This window comes from Sturnus vulgaris, chromosome 3, assembly GCF_052056855.1.
Source record: "Sturnus vulgaris isolate bStuVul1 chromosome 3, bStuVul1.hap1, whole genome shotgun sequence".
Taxonomy (NCBI): domain Eukaryota; kingdom Metazoa; phylum Chordata; class Aves; order Passeriformes; family Sturnidae; genus Sturnus; species Sturnus vulgaris.
Genome location: NC_142245.1, coordinates 72313431 through 72340876, shown reverse-complemented (window position 1 = coordinate 72340876; position 27446 = coordinate 72313431). Strand labels below are relative to the sequence as shown.

General features: G+C 38.2%; 1 protein-coding gene across 1 annotated transcript in view; it reads right to left on the bottom strand.

The window, feature by feature from the left end:
• The window catches only part of PREP (prolyl endopeptidase), an 86272-nt gene that overhangs the window by 4686 nt on the left and 54140 nt on the right, over nucleotides 1–27446 (bottom strand). The window contains exons 11-13 of the mRNA XM_014880414.2: nucleotides 10266–10402; nucleotides 4535–4629; nucleotides 1349–1480 (exon numbers count right to left, since the gene is read on the bottom strand). Coding sequence (XP_014735900.1) covers nucleotides 1349–1480; nucleotides 4535–4629; nucleotides 10266–10402 — 364 coding nt within the window. The remainder of the gene's footprint in view (nucleotides 1–1348; nucleotides 1481–4534; nucleotides 4630–10265; nucleotides 10403–27446) is intronic.

Sequence of the window (27446 nt, the reverse complement as noted above, 5' to 3'; positions counted from 1 at the left end):
AGATTCCTAACACCTGTCTCCTACCAGAAAGAAGTATTTCCTGCAGTTGTCACTTGCTTCCCCATATTGACACAAGGAGCCCAGTTGAATAGTTCAGCCAGTAAACTAGGGGGTTTTGTTACTGAAGCTAGGTAGGATAAACCTCATCCTGACTGGAAGTCCACATAACAATAAAACAGTATTTTCAGAAGCTATGTAATATATTCAAAGTTTAACTGCATTTCCAACTATATATTTAGGCTCACATAAAACTGACTTGTGCAATGCTTGCATTCCCAAATGGAGTACAAACCCTTTAACCCTTTATCATATTCATCTATTTCTATTTTCAATGCACAAACACCTTCTTCCACTTGTTACTGAGAAGCATATAAGCAAAAACCAAAATACAACTCTACAAGTGCTTATTACTTGATCTTTAAAACAACTGCTTTTTAAAAATAATAATAATGCAGGTCTAGCCAATATGGCTTAGACCAAAGGTCTGTATAATTCCAAATCTTGTTTCTTATGCTGAATGCTAATTCACTGAAAAACAGAATAAAATCAATATAGTCAGCACACAGCAGCAGATAAATACAGAAAGAAGAGCAAGCAGAGTAAAACTAGTAAAACTGCTCGTTTTTTATAACTCAGTGGTTTATGAACTTGAGGTGCCTTTTTTACCTCCTTCTAAAATAAGTAGCTCAAATCTGTCATACTGTCACCTTTCATGCTGCTTAAAAAAGACAAACAGACCCTGATACTATTACTTTTCTTTTCCAAATTGCACAAAAAAATCACCTTCCTTTTTCTTCTGTTACTTTCAGACACTTTCAGATAGAGATCTTATCAGAAATCTGTTTTGTAGCTCTTAGACTGCTCAGAATACCAGATCTTTCTGTGACAAGGCTTCTGTTCACAAGAAGTCTATTAATTTTCTTGAATTTAAGAACACAGCAGTGAATTTTAAGTGAACAAGATGCATTTGTAACAGACCACACACAGTTTCCCAATGCTACATAAATTAGTAGTTCAGTAGTTATTTTGTAATGGTTAACCTGAAGAAAGAAAAAAAAAACCCAATGTGATTTTTAAGCCATTCTTACTTTCTGTGTGATTCTACCACAGAGTTAGCTCTTACCACACAAGATTGTGTGGCTTTTAACAGTCAGCCTTTGCCAGAGACTGCAGAATTCCAATGTTCTATGCAAACAGCAAATAAAGTACTACTGTACATATTTAACACCTGGTACACACTATTGCATTGACATTCTGGCAACTTTTGACAGGCAGATCTCATCAATTTTTGTCTGGTTACTTTAATAAGTCCAGCATCAAATGTGGGAAATAGACAAGCAGCTCTTACCAACTAAGAGGCCCCCATTTGAGCCTCCATTAATAGTCAGCTTCTTGGGGGATGTGTAGCCTTCCTTGATGAGGTACTTGGCAGCATACTGAAAGTCATCAAAGCAATTTTGTTTGTTGGCCAAGATACCACCTAGCATGGAAACAAAACAAATCAGTTGATACTGTAAAATTCTTTTGCTACCATCTCTTCAGGAAAACATGTGTGCAAAAATACCTGGGAACAATTCCAGTTTCATGAACAATTTAATAATTGATGCAGCTCAGAAAAACAGCAAAAATGAAAGATTCTGTCAACACAGAGAGGCTATAAGATGGTTCTTAAAATGGTCAATAACTCTGATGCTTTCAGAAACTTTGAATAATACATACCTATACCATGGAGTGAATGCCAGGTAATGCTCCTAACCAGTGAAAGGAAAGCTAAAAGCTTTGCACAGCAAAATATATACAAAATGACCACATACAATCCACTTGAGGTTTGAGCTAATGGGACTTTAATATCATTAAACTCAGTGACAGTTTCTTAAGGCAATAAAGATTCAGCTTATAAAGTAAGCTATATAAATTAAGCACTTCTAATTTCCTGGATATATAATATGTGGCTGGTAATTTACTTTTTTTTCTATTAGTTGTTTTCAAACTAGATGATATAAAGCTATGGTGAAAAAGGGACTTCAGAGTTGCATCTTGCTTGGAAATTTTATTAGTTAACTTTCAATATGGAAATGCTTAAGATACAGCCATCACGTTGAATGAAATTCCAAATGTCATCAGATGTATAAGGGAGTAAATAATGACAGAAGATGTTGGTTCAGAGGACATCATCAATAATACTGCCAGATCTGACAAAAAAAGCCATTTTTGCAGGGTGAGATAGGGAAGGAAAAGGATGTTTTCCCTATAATCTTTCAATTATTTTAGTAGAAGAGTATAAGCTTAGAGAGCTCACAGTGGTCCAAATCTTGCTTGTTTGGCAAGAGACTAAAACCAGATACTCCTCAAAGGTTATCCTACCTAAAGACCATGGCAGTCTCAGGCAATTAATTAAATGCTAGTAAGAAATGGGAACTAAGAAGAAAATCCTTGCATTCCTGTAGCAAAGGCCAGTGGCCCAGCCAGGCAAGTGGGGCTTAGAAGATGCAGAAATGGAAGTCCAGTTTCTTCTACTTTCTTTAAAAGCTGGATGTTTATTCCAAGCTGATTGCCTAAGGTTCCCCCTATGGTCCAGCAGCCTGCAAGACAATTAATTTTACCCTAAGTTAAGTGAGATGAGCTACAGTCTGGAGATGTCTCTTTATCTCCATTCTCCATCAAATGATCCTAGACAATCAGTTTACAATGGTTGATTTTTCTATGTCACAAAAGTTTAGCAAGATAAGACTGATATTTAGTTGTAAAGATATGGTAAAATTGAAACTAGTACATTTGTAATTTTTTATCTTTTTTTTAAACAAATATATGCCATTCTTGCATTAAAAGGACCATTGAAGAGAGACATACTGGGACAACAAAAAAGTCTTCAAATATGTGGCAATAAAGAAGAAATAAATCTGACTCCTTGCTCAAAATACTAGGCTGGTGTAAGGTCAGAATCCTATTTATAAAATTAAACCTAAGCAAAAAAAAACTTCTGTAATTGCTTCTAGAATTAAAAAAAGAACAGATACATATTTTATTTCAAACTGCAATAAAAGGCTTGGGTCAAAATCAAGCAGGAAACAGGTGGATCAAAGAAGCATTATCATGTTAAGATAAATTTTATTAAAATCTACTACAAATCAATCTGAAATTAAAATTAATGAAGGATGCTTCATCTTTAGCAATAATATCCTGTATCCGCAAGCACATGCAGCTTCTATTTATGAAACTATTACATAATTAACTCAGTTGTGAGGAAATGACCCAGACAGATAGTTACCACTGATGAAATAGTAAAATCAAGATGCAATGATCTGGAAATACCATTTTGTCTGATAAAAAGATATTATGGATTACTGCCATGGCAAATAGCTAGATCATAAGCACCACTGTTTTGGTACATTTGCCTTGCTGACAACATTCCCATCACTTTATGCACCAGATTCTTGAAATCTGAGCAAAGCATCACCATCAAATAAGGACAGGTAGGCTCCTGAGATAAGAAGGGCTTTTTCAAGCTTTTTCCCCTGGTGGAGGAATGTGGACAGTTGTCAACAATAAGGCAAGTGGACAAAGACAAATTAAACAAAAACAAATTAACACAGCTTTTCAGTGTTTGACTGAGTTTCCCTGTGGCATGACAGTCAGCTTAAAAAAAACTTAAAAGGTCAAATGGTTGCCTACAAGGTGGATCCCCCAAGAGTGTGGAGGGGATGATGGGAATGCATTTCTGGAGCTGACGGTTTCCATATGAACTTCAATCACAGACTCACAGAAGCATTTAGGCTGGAAAAGACCTTTAAGATCATCAAGTTCAACTGTTAACTCAGCACTGCCACATCCTGAAGACACACCTAAGTGTCTTTTAAATACCTCCAGGGATGGTGACTCAACCACTTCCCTGGGCAGCCTGTTCCAGTTGCTTGACAACCCTTCTGGTGAAGGCATTTTTCCAGTCACATTCATCAAACACTAAAGAAAAGAGGTCTATTCATAAATTATGCAAAAATAATACAGAAGAATTATACTTTAAACTCAAGGGTCCACACCTTCTGTAAAGTTCTGCAAATTTTTTTTTGTGTGTGTGTGTGATAACAAAAGAGCCTAAATAGTGTTGTTGTCTTGGGGATTTAGAATTGGGCACCTGCAATAGTAAAGGAGGTATGTGAAAGCAAGCCAGGTCTTTTGCTATAGACAGACATTTTGTTGTAAGATCAGTTCAAGATAAATAGCTGCATTTTCTAGTATTTAAGTCCAGGGAACTTGATCTTGTTTAAAAAAACATAATGATTTTTTTGGAAAATATTGTCTTTGTACAGAACTGTTTTTAAGTAGGCTGCAAAAATGAAAATAACCTAATGAAAACCATCAGATTAACACTGGATAATTTACAGATCTAACATGTAAGTAAGGAAAAAGATCCACTTTTTTGTAGAGTAAGTAAAATGGAAAAGGAGATGTGAGCATGGAAGAGGGAGTGAAAAGAAAATATTGCAATTTTCATTGCTAAGTCTGCACTTCTGTTCCTGTGCTTTGACTGACTTACCTTTGTGCCAGGTCTCTCCATATTCGCCTCCGCCCCTGATGTTTGCCACTGCTAGAACACCTCCCAAGTGTCGCACAAAAATAAGTCTTGATACACTGAAAAAGCAAACAGATAAGAGGATTATTTTTATTTTCCAATTTTTGTACACTTATCACTTCTGCAAAAATACTTTGAGGGAAAGATCTCTCCTAAATCAATGATGAAATTGTGAATTAAGTCCCTCTTGATGGCGAACCTGAGTAGTTAGGATTTTTTCAATGGTTATCCATGGAAATGAAACTCCCAGCAGCTTTAGGAGAGGAAGGAACCAGTGCTGGTTCTTTCTCCCTTAGCTCTGCTCTTCGGAGGAGAGTGGCCAGTGGCTTGGCCTAGCAGATGACCATGCAGAATGTGTCACCATTTACAAAAATTATCTTCAAAGTCATTACTCTGCTGACTAGAGTTATGCAGTACCACTGGACCTCTATAGCTTTCTGAATTGTTCCTCCTTCATCTGTTTCCTCCTCCACTTCTTCAGAGAGGGAAGGAAGATTTAGCCCAAAGGAAGAAATCAAAGAAATAACACTTAAGATCAGCACTTGATCTTTGTTTATGAGCAGGTATTTTCAACCTAACTTTTGCTTAATATACTTATTTCATACCTTTGCAATACTGTGTTTGCAAAAAAAAATTCTGTATCTACCATTCTTTTGTGCCATGGTCAGCAATCAAGTCAGCAGCTGGCCAATCTCATTCTTACTCATTTTCCTCTCACAAATACAAAACAAATACTATAACATAAAATTACAAGTTCTTCCTCCCCTACTATCTCCTGAACCTGTCCAAAAGCTAAAATAGCATATTTTTTAAAATGCCAAATTGCAAAAGCGTCAAAGATATTACTATCTTTTTCTTAAAAAAAAAAAGACTGAAGTAATTAAAATTATATTTAACAATTAAAAGATGTTAATTGCTGATCTGTTGAGGCAGTAGCTTAACATAGCAGAAGTTGCAGAAGGCCAACCACACATATGCTAAGGAAACAAGTAAAATATTAAAATTTAACTTCAACAAGTCTTTTTTCCCCCCTCTAGTAAGGTTTAAATTTCTTATTTACTTGAATTCTTAGCTCATCCAGAAACCATTATCTGCAGAAAATAAATTTGTTCAACAAGGGCAAGGATTGGGTCTTTTTACTTTTAAGTTCCATTACTGCTTATCAGAAATGGCTTGAAAAATGGTAGTCCTGCAGTGTGTCTCATGTGGATGTAGTATCCCAAGTGAAGTTTTCAAACCTCCCAATGCAATTACCTATGTACTGGAACATGCTCTTAAGAGTATAGAGCAAGAATTAAGGAAATAAAAAGCACAAGGATTCCTGGTAAGAGATTTCTGTATTTTCATAACCATCATAGGAAAACCTTTCACCTAGGCTGGTCATCTGGCTCATCAGATGGCTCAGGAGGCATGATTATCTCAGCTTCTGTCAAATCAGTTCTTAAGACCATCACCATGAAATGCATTTTCCTTAGATTGCTGTGACATGCTGATCAAATGCAAGACTGATACTCCATAAGCACATTGTGCAAAGGTCAGAGAGCATAACTCTGACTCTTAATTTCAACAGGCTGCTACACAGGATGCTAATGTGGAGTAACCTGACAGTAAGCTGCCTCTTAAGACTGTGGCTTCTTAATTTTTGGTATGTAGAGCCACAAAATCTCCCAAAATATTCTGTACTTCTTTTCCCTATCTGCCTCAAACTTCGGACCTCTTGGTTCAAAGTTACTTGATTCCCTAATAATCAGAAGTAGCAAGTAAGAACAGGTAAGGTAAGAGCCTGCTTCCCAAACATATTGCCTGAGAATACTTAAAAAAATAAAATATTTCACAACAGAGTCCATCCTCTTCCATCTGCTGAAAGAAACTGTGCCAATCTGAAGGATCATGGTGAGTCAGGACCCTACCTTGACCAATACTTTGAGGTTCAAGCTTGTAACAAACTTTTTAAAAGTTTTTATCTTGAATGTTACTTTTCAGTTCAAGGAACCAGGTATTTTAAGTATAGAATCCAAACCCATTACTTTTTTTAAAAAGTGAAAATTCCAAATAATCAGACAGCACAAAGCTCAAGTTTCACACACAACCCTGCTACTGCCTCTTGTGTTTCCTGGGTGGATTCTTGCTTTCAGATCTGATTTCAAGTCAGCTTGGTGTCTGAGTCACAGCAAACTGCCCAGTCAACCTCATGGCTATGAAATGTCTCATTCTGCAAAGCAAAATCTGGCTCCTTGTTCTTCCCAACAGTCTCTGTAGCCTTTTGCTCATTATCCCTGTTCTTCCTTCTCTCATGGAAGCAGGGTAAAGGAAAGGGCAAAAGGGTCAGGACGGAGTCAGTGGAGGGATCAGAAGATAGTTTCTGCCCTGGAGAGCTCCTTCCAGATCCTCTCATCACTCTTAAGGAGCATAAAACAAAAAGTAATAAATCAGATATTGTTTTTTACAGTAGAGAACAATGTGAGGAGCTGTGCTTCACAGAGCAAGAACACTTTCCCAGAATTACTGATCTGCTGTCGGGTATTAGATTTGACAGAAAAATGCAGGCTAGTGCACAGGTGATGGGGAAGAAGTCCTGAGCCACTGGACTTGGTTTCTTTTTCAGCTTTTGTGCAGCTGAAGCGAGTGGTAACAGAATAAGCAAAAGGAGTAATCCTCCACTCTGCACTGAGGGCTGCTCTGTTGCCTGACCTTTCTCCAGGCTCACAGTCTCTCTTCCCTCCACCACCTCTGCTTAAACTCTGGGAACAACCTGTCAGTGAAATGCAATTTCACAGTCTGCTGCACAACCAGCTGTATTCCAGGATGAGCTAGAAATTGTTTCTCCTGTACCCACGCAGTCACACACAGAACAGTGAAGGGAAACATGTTGGCTCCTATAGTGTAGTTAGACAAATCAGAGGCATTAGTGGTGAGTTTGTGATGGCATTTCCCCAGCAGCTCTGCCAAGCCACTGGTATCAGTTCCATCAGCCTTCACTCGCACTTGCTATGTGGGCTGTATAATTAATGACAGTGCTCTAGCAAGCATCATCTCAAAATGCCACCAAATGCAGCTCTCCAGTCCAGAGAAGCATATGAAAGATGCATGCTTGCATTCAAAAATAAACCACTACCGTAACTGACTTAATGGCTTTGGCCTATCATTCTTGCAGTTATTTCTGGATCCTGTAACCTGGTGGTTTGTTTCTATTGCTTTCAGTGAAAAGGATTTTTTTCATTTTTGATGTGAAAAGGAACACCAGTTTGTGAATTAAGCAGAAATAAGCTCCCTAAACCAGAGAACTGGCTCACGCTAATGGGTGTGAAACACCAGTAAGAAAATACTGTACAGGCTAGAAGACATACAGGACAGAATTGAACCACTGGAAAGGAGAAGATGGAGTGCTTTGTGCAAAGTTTTAAGAGCCTTAAGTTTAAATAAAAAAGCCCAGGAATATTTAGCCAGGAATTTTTTGTTTATTTCTTTAAAGGTAAGATGGCTACTACTTGGTTGCATGTTCCATGGCTACATCTCAGCTCAGGATCAGGTGAGTGATGTGGCAAGCCTCAGCCTTGGCCATCCTGTGGCTGCTTTCTAGCACTCATGCCTGTGGTCATAAAAAAACCCACAACTAACCAAACCAAACAAAAAAAAACATACCGAATTGTGGTGTTGGGCTGTGGATGGAACAGCACTTGGACTTGGGAACTACTTGTGGAGTGTTGCAGTACATAGTAACAAGGATGGGGTAAAACATTAGTGGAATCTGTCAAGTAAAGGGTGAACTGGACATCCTACCTTTCTGGCATAAATTCCCTCTTACCTACCTACTTTTGGAACACATTCCCTCACCAAGTACTCAATTCTCAAGTTATTAGTCATAAATAGGTATTTGAAGGCTTTGGCTTTTCTTTTTTTTTTTTTTTTTTCTTTTAGGAAGAGAAAGCTGAGAAATCATATCTTGATATTACAGGGAGAGAGTAAGGAGGGAGGTGTGGCCAATCATGTTTTATTTACATTGTCAGTGGGAAAATATATTTTGATCTGGAGGTCATTGATAGTTCTCTGTGCATTTACTTTTAAGGGACTGTTACAGATTCATATTCTTAATTTATGAACTGTATAATGAAGGTTTCATAGGGTTCAGGAAAATATAGGTCACTGCTCCTACCTCCCATCTTCCTCTCTTCTAAATGTCAGCTGCACCCTCTTGCTGCTGTTTGCTGGACTCCTACGAGAATCAATTTTTAGCTTGCCAAAATGCCAGAAAACCACCCACTCCGTTTTGCTGGGACAGTTTTCTGTCATTCTTGCGAGGTAAATCAGCTTAGAAAGGCTCCAGCAAGCACCAGGGCCAATGGATGGGAGGTGGAAGTAGGCACTGTGAAATACCTTCTCCTTTTGCCAGCAACCAGCTTGTGTCAGCTCTGCAGTATGTGAAATTTTACCTTAAATCAACAGATACATAATATTTATTTTATATTCCTTAAAAATGAAAACATGGTAAGTTTTATCAGTTTTCAGCATTTACAATAAACTGTAATAAATCACTGGTTGAACCTAAGTGAAAAAGAAATTTTAAAACTATGCTAGTTATATAATTGTGTATCTCAAGAATCACAGGAAATTAATAGTGTAGCTTTATGAGGCAGATTAAAAGCTTACAAATAATCACAAGACGGGAGGTCCATTGTTAGACAAGGTATTTCCTAAAAAGGACAAGAAACTGTAAATGCTATTCAGAAATACAATCACAGCAAACAAGAAAGGCAAGCACTACAAAGGATTTCTTGAAATGTGCTAACTCTAAAGCAAGACTGGTAGCACCTAAACTTAATAGGACTGTTTCATAATAGATTATTTTGCTGTGGTGAGCTGCTCTTCTGATTCCTGAAAAACTGTTCTCTATTCAGCCCTTTCCATTTCTGTTTTCCTCTGCCTCATCTAGGAGCATTTCTTAGGTATTCAAGCACTGCCTCTTGGCAAGTCTATTTAAATTGCCTTGCTTAAGAAATAAGCCTTTTCTTTAAAGAGATCATCTATGCAATAAAGCTTATGGCTTTTGAGAGCTACAAAGCCTGTTCTGAACACAGCATTTTTAGTTTACAATGTGTTGCTTTGCATTTGTGAAGACAGTATCATTTGCACCTCAAGACACAATCCTCTTTCCTGATCATATGAGACACGGAAGGATTTTGTTTCCGATGTAATCTCAAAAGTATAATATGAAAATGCAGCCAAATTTTAATTATTTACATTAATTTAGCCAAACATTTGATTTTCTAGAATACTTAGACACGGGTAATTGTTTAACTTAGAATAAAAGAAAACTTCCTGTGTTACTAGTTCAGCAAAGGGCTGAAATATTTCCTTAATATATATGTCCATGTTTTTCTGTTGAACTCAGTGACAAAGCAAGAAGAGGTTAAGGTGTAATCAATCCTAAGGGCAGGGTGACTGTTGTAAACCTCAGGAGAGCAGAGCACTTCTCTACTTCTCTACATAATTTCTTCTGTGAGCCTGGGTAAAACCCTCAAACTCAGAAATAACAAAGCAGAAAATTGATGCCTGGGCAGCCCTTATGGCTCCCATCTTGCTTCTTAGGAACCTGAAATGCATCCTGTCAGATCCATGGTCCACCACACTCTGTACCTACAGTCTGTGACAGCTGTTAATAACAGATACTTCAGAAGGTGTGAATCACCCTGCTTACCTGTAGCTCGGTGTAATTGATATGTTGAAGCCTCCATATCCATACAAGAAGGCAGGATGAGAACCATCCAATTTAATTCCTTTCTTGTGAATAATAAACATTGGGATCTTAGTGCCATCTTTGCTAGGGTAGAAAACCTAAGACAAGAGAAAAAGAAATGTGAAATGCTCTTAGTGCTGTAACTCTTCACAAGTGCTGTTAACAAGAATCAGAGGTGACCATTTCTACGGTGTCTGATGGGTAAAACCTTCTGAGCAACTTGCACCAATTGCCCAGGTCAGGTTCAGTAAAGGGCACCACCAGCTAGGTTGCTTAGCAGCTCTGGAAAATGTATCAAAATGAGACAATCCAAAGGGTAGGATGGTATCACCTTAAAGTATCTTATCCATCAATTCTACACACAAGAGAGTTTAAGAAAATCTTACAAAAACAATACAGTTCTCTGCAAGTGAAGACTGTGAAAACACAAGGGCTGCATGGTCCATCACATATGAAAGGAGCAAAGACTGAGCTGGCACAGAGAACAAACAGAACTAAAACCAGGTTTCCTGCACAGATGAATTCACTAAGGCAAGTTTGTATCCAGCAAAAATGGACTAAGCATTGCCCAGTCTTTCAGGTTGTCTCAGGGACACTTCAACCTCCTCAGGATCCTAACACAAGCCATGACAGAAACTTTTGTAGCTCCTTGGTGCATTTCCAGCCATTACTAGGCAACTAGGAGGAGACCCAACCTTGCAGAACCCCCAGTTCATCAAGTAAGACAACTGAGCTGCCCACCTTTCTTCCTGAAAGGAAACCAGCTCCCAAAACACTAAGCATCCACATAGCACATGCTTTCCTATGTCTTTCTATTGCTGCCACAGCACTGTATGAAGTTAAAAGCTGAATTCCATGTACACAAACATAGACTAAAATTGCTTAACACAGTTCCCACATCATCTTGTTTTGATGCATGTCTCTGCCTGCATACTCTAATTTGGGACCCACTGTGTCATATTTTGCCAGTCAAGAAAAACACGTGGCTGTGAATGCAGTTTATTGCTTGTCCTAAAATGCTGGCTGGTTCCTTTTCACTGCCTTACTTTAACATCTACCGCAGCTTCTACTCTAATTAGAATAAAAAATGTAGTAAATGAAGAATGATGCATTCTCATAATTTGGTCGCATGTTTACAATCTCTGCTTTTAAAGGAAATAGTTCTACTGTGATTTGTCAAGAACATGATCAACAGGTTCTATTTTTACAACACATGAACCTCATCAGTAATATGAACCTGTGCAACACACTTATTCTGAGCATTGCCTGTAATGTGAAACATGTAAATCCACACGGCACACTGAAAACAAAATAATAATTTTTAATTTTAGTTTAATCATTGCTAAGGAAATATGAGAAATTTCAAATGAAATCACATCTACCTCTAAAGGCTTTACCAAAACCTCAAGACATATTACAGATAAAAATTCGGTATTTCACAGTGCCCAGTAGATGGAAAAAAAAAAACCCCCAAAAAGCAAAACCAAAAGCCTAAGTGTGTTTTTACACAGATGAAATCATTGTTTCCAACTGCTGCCATAACCGTATCTTAACTGACAAAGTGCTTGTCAGAACAGCAGAGCATAAAGGATTTTCACTTTAAATAGTTACTTGAACACTATAAACGAATAAAATAACTGATGAACAGGAGAACTGCTGAGGCTGATGTTGAGGAGTTCCAGAGACTCTTCCCTAAAACACCATCCATCAACTCCAGCTGTTGCTGGCAATTCTCAGGAAGCAAACACCTGGCCTTTCTACATTTCCAGAAACTTACTGCTGTTGGCCAGTCCTTTCCTGATGATTAAAGTATGCCACTAATTTTATTGCTGGCTTCTGAATGAGGACTTTATCTTTTATATAACAACTCCCTGAAAATCGACTTCTGTAGGGCTTTTATTGTCATTAGTTAAGATAAAATAACATACCATTAAATGAAATCTCAACAGAAATAAAAGATGCATGTCAAGCTGACATTTGCAATTTAAGTGTTTTCAGTCCAAACTTTGCTAAAATAATTATTACCTCTCCCTCCAAGATGAACACACGAGGGGGGGGGTGGAAATCAATTCAGTGAGACACTAAGATATGTGAAGCTATTTAAACTTCTCCAAATGGACTATTTTCAACAACTGATTCAATCTCACCTTTAAATTAGCTGTTATCTCTGAAGCAAGTCCAGTGGTTTATTCATGTAACCAATAAAGGGACATGCTTCTATCTCAAAGATTAAGGTAAACTGCAAAGGGCAAGCCCTAAAAAGCATTTCCCAAGATGGTGTTTCATGCCTAACTTTAGATGCTGTCAGCTTTTGCAGTGGTAAATGCTCATAAAAGGGTACTACCTTTTCCTGCTTTATCACAGATAGGAGAGATTCCCTTGTGCCAGTCACATTATATTACTCATTGTTCATATATTTTCCAAGAAGGTCGTAAGTCACTAAAGTCAGCATATGTAAGAGGACAAGTTAGGAAAACTAATTCAAAGGGAAAAGGATGGAGGAAAACACTTCAGAAATATTATTATGAATGCTGAGACTCACCATTCAAGGAGGGACATACTAAAAATAAGTATCTTCAGCCTTTAGGAATGCAACAGCAATGCAGTGTGGTTGACAGGGCACTCCTGCTGTGTGCAACCCTTGGTGCTATTCTAGGACCATAGTGCTGGAGCAATAGAGCAGCCTTGGAATAGCTGTAGCTCTTAGTCTCACAGTAATGTCCCTGTGTCACATGGCAATGGGGTCTCAGTGCCAGAATCACTTTCAATTCAGATGGCAGAGCCTGAAGCATACATTTATAGCCTCTAGTCTACTTATTGTGATGGAAGGAGAAAGCAACACTGCTTGCACAGTTACTCATTGCTACAAATTACATTAAAATTAAGCTATATAAGCAAAATAGAGCCCAATCTTAATCATTCTTCTCTAGTGCATACATATATATTTATAGAATGGTGTGTTACTTTCTTCTGATTTTTAAACTTAGCATTTGAAAGCAATTAACACTCCCTTTTCATCAGAAAAATTCAATGGATGTCTACACCAAACACAGTTTACAGAGTAAGTTTTACAAGCAAATACAGTTAATAGCTCTGTGATCTGGCTTGTAAATTTACTTAGAGGTTAAGCAAGATAAAAAAGTTCAATACATTCATTCCTGGGGAGGTCTTTGTCCTCCTAATTATCATCTGCTTTAAATGTGCAGTATTAATGTTAGATGAATGTTAGGGAAGAGGGGAACTACAAGCTGGCATTGCAGACACAGACCTAAATTCAGAAAGGCTCTATATTTATCCACCTCTCCCTCTGCAATGACAAGAATCATGCTCTCCAACTCAAATCACAAGGAGGCAAAACTAACTGTTTTAGAAAATCAAAGGTTTAAAAAACTGAGGCTGCAGATGAGGTTTTTCTTCCATTGATCTGCAGAGATAACATTGCCAGACATTGATACTTACACAAAGAACTAAAAATAATTTTGGCAATCATTCAATATGCACTTCTCTTGTGAGTATATATGAAATAAGTATCTTTGAATATTAAATAGAGTGACACAACCATCCCAATAAATAAATAAAACCAATCTGTCTGCATACTCACATCGTGCCACGTAACTAAAAATACCTAAAATTACTGACCCTGAATAGAAACTTCAATTTTTAAAAATTAAAAACCTCAGCAACTTCTTAGTATTTAGTTTCACTTTTTTTTCCCTTTCAGAACTATTTTATCTGTTTCTATAATGAAGAGATTAAAAGATGTATGTAATTAAAATTGTTTGGGTAAGAACAGTGCACCTGATATGATCTTACTTTTACAAAACTTAAAATACTTCTACACAAAAACCAACCCAAAACCTTTACACATTTAAAATTAACCTTCCAAGGTAACATTCAACACAGATTTTGAAATACTGCTGTAAAACACAAATCCAAAATAATCTTGTCCATATGGGTCTAATGCATATATTATTTGAACCGTGAACAATACCTGAATGTTCAGAAATCTTTTATCATTAGCTTGAATTGCTCATTAATGGCAAAGCATTAAAATCCAGTTAAAAAGTGATTAGTTTGTCCTGTTAGAAAAAATTATTTCCTGTAGATAAAACATGAATTTTATACACGAGAAAAAACTGATTTCTGAGACTTGAAAACACCCTCTAGGTCACAGTAGGCTAATTATTCTTAGGAAGCCAGTGATTATTCTAATAATATCTCTCCCAAACTCTCTTTCAAGATCAGGTATTACATACCAGAAACAGCAATTGTTTCCATGTCTATGTGTGCTTGATCAAAATCAGGTAAGAACTACACTTGTCATTAGACTGACATCCATTGAGTGAAATGCCAAAAAATTTTACAAAGAGCTACTAAAACAGCATATAAATCCAGCTGGAATGCTCCTTATTAAAAATTAATGTTCAATAATTTAGGTTTATTAACACTACAACAATGCCTTTAAAATATTTTTTTTCCAATGTCTCCTATATAATTTTTCTGAGATAATTCCTTTTCATTTGAAACAAACACAGGACTTAGCAGTTTTGTGGGATTTAGCAACTTTTTTTCTGCTTCTAGGTAAGAGCATCTGCCCTCACAGAGTGCTGCAGCCACCACAAAGTTACACACAGCACTGTTCAGTCCCAGCAACTCCTGGCATAGGGGCTACAGGAAATGATTACTTCAGGTTTTACTTCTTGGAACTGAGTTTCAAACATCCAGTTTTACATGAAGTATTCCCCTTGTCACATGAAGATTTCTCATCACATTTACACCAACATTTGCGTTTTGAGATGTGGGGAAGAAAAGTATAAGGAATTCATAGTAAATCACACAACATTGCCCACATTTTGCCAAATGGCACAAATGCTTTGTTAAAAGTTCATTGTTTTAAAAATCCCAAGCCATTGTCTTTGAAAGGTGACTGGAACAGTAAACTTAAAGGAACAGTCCCTAGAGAAAGTCTTCCTTCACAGATGGTGGCATTCAAACCTATGTTTACGTATAGAGATAGCAGTGCCGTGCCTGAGGCTGAACAATGCCACATAGCAACATCTCCCACTGACAAGTCCTAACAGTCAGTGCGTCAGGAAGGCAAGTCACAAAAACCCTGCCCTCACACCAGCAAGTCTTTAACACTGCAGCATTGGCAGGCAGGGAGAAATCCTCTCTTAAGATGCCAGGGCAGAAAACTCACTCACTGCCACTCACTGATTCAAACACTGAATCATGCTGCCTTCCACACCATCTGTCCATAGCCCATTTCATCCCATCTCTCATCACCTCTGACCTTACAAAACAGACCCTAGTCTGGGGCTAAAGACTATAGCACATCACAAGCAAAACTCCCTATTTATTGCAGCAGTGGCACAGACCCAAGAATAAGATCTGCAGAGGCCCCATAGGCAGCTCTGGTAGCCAGCCAATGGCCACACGTAAGAGCAGCTCTTAATAAACACCTGTTTTTGTATTCTTATATAGAGCATGAATCAGAAGTCAGGAAAAAAATAAACCAAACTAGAGAACTGTTACCACTACAGAGCAAATCAACAGGATCTGAGGTTTCCTTTCTTCAGAGGGGAATCCTCATCAATCTTCTTTAAGTCTCTTAAATTAGCTTCAAAGCAATTCTATGTGGGTTGCAAAGCTTCCTTACTTAACACAGAGTTGGAGAGGGGCCAAAGTAACTCAATACTGCAAAAATTCATGCAGGTAAAACCCAGAAAGAAGGACACCCACCACAGACATTTGCAAAAGCACTATGAAAATAATCAAGAAACCACTCAGAAGAAATTGTTTCGCCACCCACCCACCCACGGGCACAAAAAGCAGACTCATGGTGACAGAGGCAAGTGCCAGGAGATGGTCTTTTAGAAGAAATGTCTCCGTGTTACTAGATTCACCTGCCTAACTGCAACTGACTGCAGGGAGGTATCTCACAGGGTTGTGGGAGGATGTAGGGGAAGACAAGAGAAAAATACAGGTGAAATATGAGAAATCCTGCAAGACTGGCATAGCAGAAATTGCTTTAAAATCACTCTTTTTCTAGATAAGTTAAAAGGCATCATCCCACTTACATAAAGCCTTAGTGGTAAATGGGATCCAGTGAGACCACATACCCTCTGCTTCTGCAACTAGAGAGGTTTCTTGCCTCTTCTGTTGTCCTTTGCCCCTTTCAGTGTGATCTCAGAACTGCCTGCAGCAGAAAAATTACAATCTGCCAAGTACGGTTATTCCTTTTCTCTCATCAATTTGCCTTGAAGATGACTTAGTGTACAGTGTAGAGACAGACAGATATGAGACAGATAAATTTACCTTTTCATTTACATATACACTGCATTCATGTTAAAAAGAAAAATGTCCCAGGGATCTTTGTAAGTTACAGTCTCTTTTCTGAATTACCTCTGTGTTTATGCATTCAAGAAATGTACTACTGTGATGTAGTACAGCATGAGACAAGCAAAGGGATGTCCTGATGGAAGCAGCACACCATTGTGAATAAAATCATAACAGCTGCTGGCTAGTCCGTTTTCTTTCATTAAATCAAGCTTTTCACTGAGTAAACTGCTCTGACAAGAGACAACTCACTGCAGTAGTGTGTAGGCATTAGAAAGTAAACACTACTCATTTTTACTATGCAGGAAATCAGTTCAAATTGTAATGAGAAACACTCTTAAGAATGAAAATGCAGAGGCAACTTACCATGGGTTAAGCAAGAGGGAGAACTTACTTCTTCCAAGCTACTTCACAATAACTATACTTGTTTATGGTTTTATGATGTGGTAGATGCACACACCTAATCCAACGTGCTGGGAGAGATACATTCACTCAAACTAGCTAGTGACTAGATAACTAACTAACATTGACTAGTAATTTGCTAATTCACCCTTCCTGTTTTTGACTCCATCTTGCTTCAGATTTGCTTGGTCATCTCAATACAGCCTCACTGCTCAGTGTTTACAAGCTTCAGGAAAATGACACAACTACTGTTGTATTTTCTTCCTATGTAGAGGCATCTACACAGTTCAGGGTGCCCAAATTTCACCTGTAAACTCATACTCAAAAATTATTGCACAGAGAAAATGCAATCTTGACAATGGAGATGTCAAGTGTCAGCTTGTGACAAAGCCTCAAGAGGATCCATGCATTTGTTTACATGGCCAAGAAGCTTTGTTCACAACTTTCAAAGGCCAGGCAATTTCAGAGAATTCTGCTCTCTCTTCTTCAAGAATCATACCATATTTATGGTATTTAAGTGTCAAGTTGGCTATCCAAAATCAGAAGCACTAATAAATCACTAAATACCTACAAAAATTCTGCCTATGGCTAGTAGAATATTAAAAATTCATTCATGCTTTTAGGTTTGAAAGAAAAGAGAGATCTTCTACACCAGACAGTGCCAGTTTGAAAATCAGTTCCATATCACTTTCCTGTGAATATATATTCTGAAGTACTTACTGAAATAAATAGGTCGTTAAAACTATTGTGAAGCAGTTCTATATGCATTTTCTCACTCAAATTATAGCTACCTATAATTTACTTTCTGTGATAAACTCGAATTTAAAGTTACTAATTTGCACCCCTACATGATTAAAAAAACACCAAAATGGTAGCAGAAGGGGAAAAAAATCCCTTGAGAATGGTCAAGGAGAAACTAAAGTCCTGTAAAATATCTTGGGTGCTATCTTAGAAAAAATAATTCTAAGGTTCATATGCTATTGATTCCAATAGTTTCCTGTGGAGACAGTACTATTGTTTTCAGATTTGTAGTAGTCATTTGTACAATGGAGAAAAATCACTCAGAGAATAGCAAGAAACAGAAGAGAAATATGAGTTTTCATTCATTGTTGTAACAATGCTTAGGGAAAAAATATTCCAAATCTAATACAAAGCAACTCAGCAAAAATTTCAACTGATGGTGTAGTTTCCAGACAGATCTCAAAACCAAGACTTTGAAGGGACTTCATACCAGGAACAACAACGAGTGTGCTGAAGCACCTTTGTAATACTCTTGGAACAGGGCAGAGTAAAACGAGTAACAAAAGAGGAACTTTGTATTTTAAAGCTTTAAGACTAAGGACAGTTTGCAGCAATCTTTCCTTTCTTAGGCAAAACATGAACAAGACAGCAAAAGCCAATAAACTTACATCAGACATTACATAATCCACAACTAATAATCAGCTCTCAATAAATCAACAGATCAAATTTCTAATGGTGCCAGATCAACTAGAATGAGTCCTACCAGTTCAAAAACCACCAGTAAGCAGAAAGAAAAAGTCAGGGATGTCCTTACTGGTAAAATAAAACTCTCAGATTTCAGGCATCATGATTTCAGGCATCATGCTTTGAAGCTTTTCTGCATCCAGACTATTTTTAGCTTATAGCAAGGATCTCTGTACATTGGTACTTTCAAAAATAATTGACAAATTGGATGAAAAGCAAGCAGTTCAGGGAGTTGTCAGGGAGAGTTTATGTAGCAATTTTTCCCTTTCTGTGAGAATAAAAGCTGGAACTAAGGAAATAATCTCTTTATATCATTCATCTACACAGCTGAAACAATAGTTACTGTGAATAATAATAGTTCTTAGAGGCTTCCTTTATCCCATAAATCTCCTGGGAGATGACTCAAGGACAGAGCAGAAATAATTAATCTAAGGGAAGAATATTTTATCAGTACCTCTGAGCAGAGTTGATAAAATCAAATCAACTGCTAAATGAAGATGCAAGCTAGATTACCATTAATAAAATTGCACACTGATGAATTTGTGCTGCATTGTAAGCAGAAAAAGCCTAGAGAAAATTAGAAAGTGAACTGAAAAAGAACTGTCTTCCTTCCTTTTCCCTCAAAAAATGTTCTTTCAGAATGTCCCAAGATTTTTTGATTTTTAAGTTTTCACTACTTCAATTCTTATACTGAGGATAAATAAGAGACATCTGCAGAATGATTCCACTCATGTGTTCCACTTACACAAATTCACAACTTTGCATCTCTGGATACTTATGAAAGCACTTCATGTTTAGCTCGTCTTCAGCAGTGAATCCAATTTAAGACAGAAACAACTCACCAAGTCTGTTGACAAAACTATTGACTAAGCTTTTTAAGATCTGCCTTACTGTTAATAGTACAATTTTTTCTGTATTTGGTATAAATGGAGACTATGCCCTTCAAAGTGGCCAGTAACACTGGCCAACTAATAGGTGTGATTGTGCAATCAAACACTGATAACAGAGGTCCTCCCAAATCTCCTCATTACTATTTAGCAAAAATTATTTTCTCACTATAAACTGAACTGGTCATAACCACTATATGATCATCTGGGTTAATATGCATCCTTTCCTAAGGTAATCATGTTCACAGTGAATGCAAGAGTTGTAATTTTAGGTTACAAGATTTGCTATAACTTGCTTTCTTCATCCCCTTTCCATAGCAGAGTCTGCTCCAAGTAGTGGCCACAAAGACTCAATAGTTTTTAACTCAGGTTTTCATCTTGCATATGTCTATGTAAGAACGCACCAACATCTGAAATTGTTGTTTTCCACTCTCAACTCTATTAATCTGCTTTCCACCATGATGATGAATGGCAGTTAACAACAACAAAAACCCTAAGCCACCAAGCAGTTTTGACCCTCAATGAAGACAGCAAGTATAATCTTATTGGGCTGCAGTGATTATGTGTGTATGTATATATATATATCTCAAGTTTATCTGCATTTTTACCAGTTCTAATTTGGTTTTGTCTTCTTTAGCTAACGCATAGCCATGATTATTAATCTTCCAAATGTAATTTATTTCTCTGTTCTGCTTCAAGCTGTTGTTGGTAAGGGCCCTGTGATGGTCTGCATTTCCATGCTGTTCAGCACATTGTTGAATTTGGTCCAAAGACTCTCAAGTCCTGCAAAAACCAAGTAAATAAAGGAGCAACAACCTTCCAATTTGTTCTCTGCCCATCGCCCTACCTCCTTAAACCTCTTTGTAACAGTAGTATGCCAAGCCTAATAAATAATTGCTTAAACTACTTATGAACTTGTGTGTGCCTGGAGGCCTGCAACTCTGAAACACAAACCTCTCAGCTCTGCCAAAGCCATGGCTATTCTGAAAACACTCCAGTTCCCCAGTTGCCTACAGGGACACTATTTAGAATGAGAGATGCATCCACAGTAAAGTATTTAAATGGGAGTATGGCGCTGTGGTGAAGCTTAATTGCTAACAGGAAACATTGAGACATTGCAGAAAAGAGGGGACAAGGGAGTGCTTTTTTGGAAAAATTTACAAAGAGAAGGCAAAACTACCTGAAATAGTAAAATGCAATCCAACAAGGCCAGAAATACAACATATTATATATAACCTGACAGATGCAATCACATAAAGAATAGTGAACAACTCACTAGAATGTTATTTAGAAAAGTATCTTGGAGTTGTAGACATGCCAAACTGACCTTGAACATTGAACTGTTAGGGAAAAACAAAGCCCTACATGAGGACATATAAACCAAAGTCTCACCCACAAGGTGCTATGAAGTAACCCCTCCTGTTGCATTCACATTTGCAAAGCCTCAGCTGGAGTGCTGCATTCAGCTGAAACCATGGCACACCATATGCTGAGCATCTAAACAGAGTCCAGGAAGAGGATGCAGAGTGATAGGAGGCCAGGAAATACAATCCACTAGAGAAACTGAACAGAGTGCAGACTTTTGTTTTGATTGTTTTTAGTCTAAAGGAAAATAAAATGGAGGGACACACAGTGACAGTCTTTAAATATGCAGAAATTGGCTGTAATTAGAAGAGAACCAATTGCCTTCCACGGCAGTGAGGGACACAAAGGAAATAATTTCAAACTCAAGAAGGGAATTCAGGCGAGACCTTTAGGTGGTGTACCCCTATTCCCTGCAAAAACTTTTTAAGAGTAAACTCAGTGAGAACCTGGGACAGATTGCCTAGGGAGTGTGAAGGCTTTTAAACACAAGGCAGACATAAACTAGGCAGGAATGATGGAGGCAGAAGTGACCTGCCATAGTGCCCACGATAGACCAGTCATGCCCATGTCACCACCACGTCCAAACACACTCAGGCACGGTAGTTTCTTCCTTTTCCCAGTCTTTTTGCTCCTTGTTTATTACAGCACCTCTGCTATAGGCTTTTCTGTTCACAGCTCCAGCCACCTGTTGGGCAGTAGAAGCTGGTTCCTCTCTTCTTGCAGGGAAAGCCAGTAGCCTACTTCCTGAGACTCCAATGGATTAGATATTCTGAGATTGTTCTTATACAGATTTTATATGATTTCAAGAAGAGAAGCTTCAAAAGCAGAACTGGAGAAGATAGGCTCTAAAACTGAACAAGTGCCTCCCTTCCCACTACTGCCTTTTGTCTTTCATAAAGCCATGACTTAGAAATGTGAAGGCCATCCAGGGAGTTTACATATATAACAAAATCTACAGGAACAGCTGGTGAGAACAGAGATCTATTAAAAAATCCACCACTTGCATTATTGATCTGTATTAGTTAAACTTGAGAAAATGGTTAAAAATTTTAATTATTAAACTTTCACATGTTAAAATCAAAGAAAGTTTTAAAACTTGCCCATGTGTATAATACAGATGTGCAATCACCTATTAACAGAGTGGCCAACATTTTATTTTCAAGTAATATAAGATTCACTAACAAATAAATGACTGTAATTGCTACAGTTCTGGAAATCTGTTTGAATTTAAACACTGTCCTGAAGCACAGACAGATACATACCTGGGTATATAACTCTGACTAGGAGTGAATCCCCTTCCTCAGAAACCTAATGACTACTAAATGTGTGACACTGCTAGCACAGAACTGAAAAATACAACCAGAAAAGTCTGTTTTTCTCGGTGCCTAGTTAAGGTAGTCAATATGTCTCCCTGCTAGGTCGGTGGCTCGAATGCTGGCCCACGCCAGTGATGACTGACAACTGCAATCATCCAACGATCTTTTGCCAGATGTGTGAACAAAACCCGCGACTCTGGTCCCAGAGCAATCTGTCCTCAGTGCAGCATTATCATCACAATTAAACCCCACCCTCCCAGCCAGGCTCCACGAGGAAAAATGACAAGTGGGCAGACGGATAGAAATATTCTCGTTCTGCAGAGGATCACTCTCATTCTGAACAATACTGGTATGTCGAAGTTTGACATTTATCCTCTTAGTGAGAAAAGAGGCAGCTATCACTTTTTTCTTTCAGTAGAACACTATGCTGAAATTTCCCATTTTTATGACTACTTGGTTTAAGCAAGCATTAAACAGCTATAAAGAAGCTTTAGAGCATTTTTTTTGTGGAACCATTCTCTGTTTGATCCTCCACCATGGACGGTATTGGCCATTCAATCTGCACTATACAAGACACACAAACACCATAATGATCAAAAGACTGTGTGCTGTCAGCCTTTATTACTATTAGACTTATCAAGAGGGGGGCTTTTTATTGATGCTGAAGTTCTCTGAACTATTTGTGTAAGATTTTAATAACCGTCTTGATTAAGTTTTCCATCCACATCCTCAACTCTGAGGATCAGCAAACCACTGCCATTAGAACAGCAAACCATATCCCTAGAGCAACACCTCATCAATGTGAAGCCATGGACAAATTTCATTCTGAATGTTTCTGTTCCTGTAGAATGAAGTTAATAATATTCATTACCTTTGAGAAATAACACTGATAAGCCTATACAAATGGGAGAAGAAAAGCTGGAAGGAGATTCCCACTGAGGAACATTAAATAGGATTCTTACTTACTCTGTAAGAGAGTTAATTAAAATAGCAATGTGTTCATGCTTAATTACTGGAGGTGAGTTCAATCAGAGGAGTGAATATGAAAGTTGGAGGAAAAACAGAAGGGAAGAAATTCTTCAGTGACTTGTTTAGAAATAAGACAAATCCCAAGTATTTTTACTACAACACGATCATTTTAATATCTCTATATCAGCAAAGAATCTACCTACTGAGGTTCCTGAAGACTTCAACACACATGTTCATTTAAGGTGTCTGAGTGAATGACTTTTAAAATCTTTTTGATGGCAAAATATATTTTCCCATTTACTGTAAAAATCAAAATTATTTTTTACTTACAATCAACAATGCAATCATTTAAGATATTTGAGGCAGTCCTTCAAGCTCCACTATAATTGCTTAAGCTCTTGTTTAGAACTCCTGTGTGCAAAAAGGAATTCACTACACTGTGTTTAATGGTTACAGGTCTGTTTCAGTCCATGCTATTTCACCTTGTGTTTTAAGGAATTCTGAGAAAAAAATGGAGCATGGAATGCAGCCTGGGATTAAGCCAACTAACATCTCCCTTCACTAGAAAAGTGAAGGGAAAACAAACCACTGCAAATTCAAACAAAAGTTCTACTGAGTAAGGAGTAAGAATAGTATTTCATAATAAGCTTAAAAAATAAGTTAAACTACTAAGCAATCACTTCTCTTGTAGGCTTGAAACAAATGAACGTTTTTATAAAGTCTAGAGCATGAAGGCTCTACAGATGCTGCCATTTTAAGAAGCTCTCCAACTCCCTGCACACTCAGCAGAAAAATAAGTGATTTACTATCAAAAGCTTGGAACTTATGAACCACAAAGCCTATATGACAATACAAATGAACAGAGTATTTTTTTAATATTTTAGTATTATTCCCCACATTGTGTGGTCAGTAGTGCATTAATTCTTCCTAAGAGCAGTCTTGCACTCCCCTCCATCCCAAACCACATTTCCATTGTTCTGTATTCTGCTGAACAAAAGATCCCAACTTCCTCAACTATACATCAATCCCCAGTGGTATATAAGAAAGAGACAGAGCAAATCCAGACTTTTAGACCTTAAAATATGATTTGAACTGCATTGGTGATGAAAGCAATGCAAAGTCTATTGCTTCATCCTCTTATTTGGAATAGAGAGATGTGGTTCCTACTCCAGATACCTAGGGAATATCTGAACTGCATTGGATGGGGCTAACTTAAATTATAATGGATGTAGAGCCAACTGCTATTCTGCTACTCCGGCATATGGATTTCAAAGTTCAAGAGCATTTAAGGTCATCATAGGAAATCCATCTCTTGATACTCTACCTAGACGTAAAGTCCTTGATTCTGACAATTTCCTCCCTTAAAAAGAAGTGTAATGTGGCTGCAAATATTTAACATATTTAATATACAATCTCCTGACTTTCAAGAACTACAAGGGCCTTTAAACTAGAGCGCTACATTTTCAGTTAGTGTTTCTTCACTGACCTCCAATTAGAAGAGGTAATGGCAGATTCATGTGGTGTTTGTAACAACCACGTGCCAAGGGTGTAACATACTACATGCACACAGGCAAACTGCCAGTGCTGTCACAGTTGTCACGGTGATTTTGTTGATGCCCTCCAGAGTGAGACTGGTGCCTTGGTGCCAAAACACTAGATGAGATCAGAGCCAAAGCCTTCAACCTCCTTCCTAGGAGCTCTGAAAGAAGTAGCTCAAAGCTTATTTCCCCCTGCAAGTCATCAGGTATCTGCCGTACTGCAGTAAGCACTACAACTGTGGTGCTTGTCACAGTCCTTCTTCCCCCAGTATTTCACAGAATGTGCTTAGTTGGAAAGGACCCACAAGAATCATTGAGTCCAACTCCTAGCCTTGCACAGGACCATCCCCAAGAGTCACACCATGCGCCTGAAAGTATTGTCCAAATGCTTCTTGAACTCATTTTCTTCCTTAGTGCAATACAAAACCTCAAGGAAATAAAAAGAATAAAATAGAAACAAACAACAATAAGCAACTTGTTTATCCCAAGCATTCATTCTATCCTCCCATCCCATGAGATCAAGGCAGGATTCAAACCTCAAGTACTGTGAGAAGAAAATTCAACTCTTCAAAAATCACAACTCTTCTTGGTTGTGATGGATTTTTAGGAAAGGGATGAAAATGATGCCAAAATTACTTATTCCTCTGTAGAAAAGGGGAAAATTATTTGTCTCTGCTTTAAGTTAGTTGAAAGTACATGCCTTTAGTTCTCTGGTATGAGAGTGCAGCAGATAGATTCAAAGTTACTGCACTGTTCTCCAACTTACAGTGATCTATTCATACAGAAAATCACACTCAAGAGCTCTGGTCAATAGGGTTGGCATTTAGGCTGGCACTGCGTAACCCCTTCATCAGCAAAATGGACAGTGGGATTGAGAGTATCCTCAGCATGTTTGCTGACACCATGCTGTGCAGTGCAGTGGACATGCTGCAGGGAAGGATTGCCAGCTAGAGGGACCTTGGCAGGCTTGAGAGGGGGAACTGTGTGAACCTCGTGAAGTCCAACAAGGTCAAGCGCAAACTCCTGCACTTGGATCGAGACACTCTCAAGCACAAATACAGGCTGTGTGGACATGACTGAGAGCAGCCCTGAAGATAAATACTCGGGGGTGTTGCTTGACCAGATACTCAGTGTGTCCCAGCAATGTGCACTCACAGCTCAGAAAACCAACTGTGTCCAGGGCTGCATCTAAAGAAGCATGGCCAGCAGTTCACTCTTCTGGTGAGGCCCCACCTGCAGCACTGAATCCAGCTCTGGGGTGCCCAACATATGCAGGACACTGACCTGTCAGAGCAGGCCCAGAGGGGACACACAAAATGATCAGAGGGCTGGAGCATCCCTCCTACGAAGACAGGCTGAGAAAGTTGGGGTTGTTCAGCCTGGAGAAGGCTCTGGGGTAGCCTAATTGTAGCCATTCAGTACCTAAAAGAGCAGGACAGGCACTTTTCATGCAGGCATATTGCAATAGAACAAAAGGAAACGCGTTTAAACTGCAGGAGGAAAGGTCTAGATGAGAGATTATGAATAAATTCTTTACTGTGGCGGTGGTGAGGCACTGGAGCAGGTTACCCAGAGAAGATGTGGATGCATGATCCTTGGAAGTGTTCAAGACCAGGATGTATGGGACTTAGAGCAACCTGGTCTAGTGGCAGATGTGTCTGCCCATGGCAGTGGGGCTGGAACTAGATGATCTTTGAAATCTCTTCCAACTCAAACCATTCTTTGATTCTATGATATATATGTGGGTAAGGAGAAAAAGACAATGTTAAGACCATCTCTGTAACCATACTGAAAAAAAGAGATAATTATAGTATCAGCACTTGCATTGCTTAGTGGGTTAATCTTACTACAGTTTTCAGAGGACACTGCTTTCCTCTGTTATTTTTATATTAATGAGGGAATCTAATGCTCATGGAATGATACCACCGGGAACAGCAAGATCCAGGAATAACATGGGCAGGTGCTGTGCACAAGTTTCTCTGCCAATCAGTCTCAAGACTGACTCATCTTGTGTCAGTGTTGTATTTTCCTGAAGCAGAGATTAATCACTGTGCCAAACTGTATGGTGTAAAGTTCCACTTGGAATAAGAATGACTGTAGACAAATTTTCCCTATCAATGCTCATAACTTGAAACCAGTACTGCAAAGGCTTGGTGATGGGAGTGGAAGACTGAGCAAGAAAATAATAAAATTCTCATGAAAATTACTTCACCTGCAAAAGTAATTTCTGCAAAAGAAAGGCAGAAATTAATTCCAGCCCAAAGAGAAATATCTTTTTTAAGACCTGTGCTTCTTGCATATGTGCTGCAATATCTAAACAGCAGCTGCTTTTTTAATCAAACTAAGTTGTAAAAGAAAGTTGTGTTATGAATTTCACCTTCTGCAAGAGCTAATTCAAAGTGCATCTGTCAATAGCAACATCTATTTTTGGTTCATCTCAAAGTATTTTAAGTACCGGATGGTATTCAAAGAATGGTAAAAGGAGCCAATCAACATTTTTATTGCTGCAATTTTAACACTTAAAAGCCTACACATCAGCCTAAAAGCAGGTGAGCTGTGAGCCACACCAGAAGAGTGTTTATCCATGATTGTCACTGTGAGGTGCTAACATGGAGAGTCATATAAGAACATAGTTGGCAACTTTACAGAGATAAAATACAGGCTTTTTATTTAAAGCAACAGTTGAGTTATTAACACACGAAACATCTTAGGGCAAGTGCTGTTTTTGAGTTCCTGTAAAAGTGTTTTTTACTTCTGTAAAGCCCACTCCAGGCTACTTCCTGAAAAACTATGTCATTGTGATAGATGGAAGTATGCAGGCAAGCAAAACCAAATTTCAAG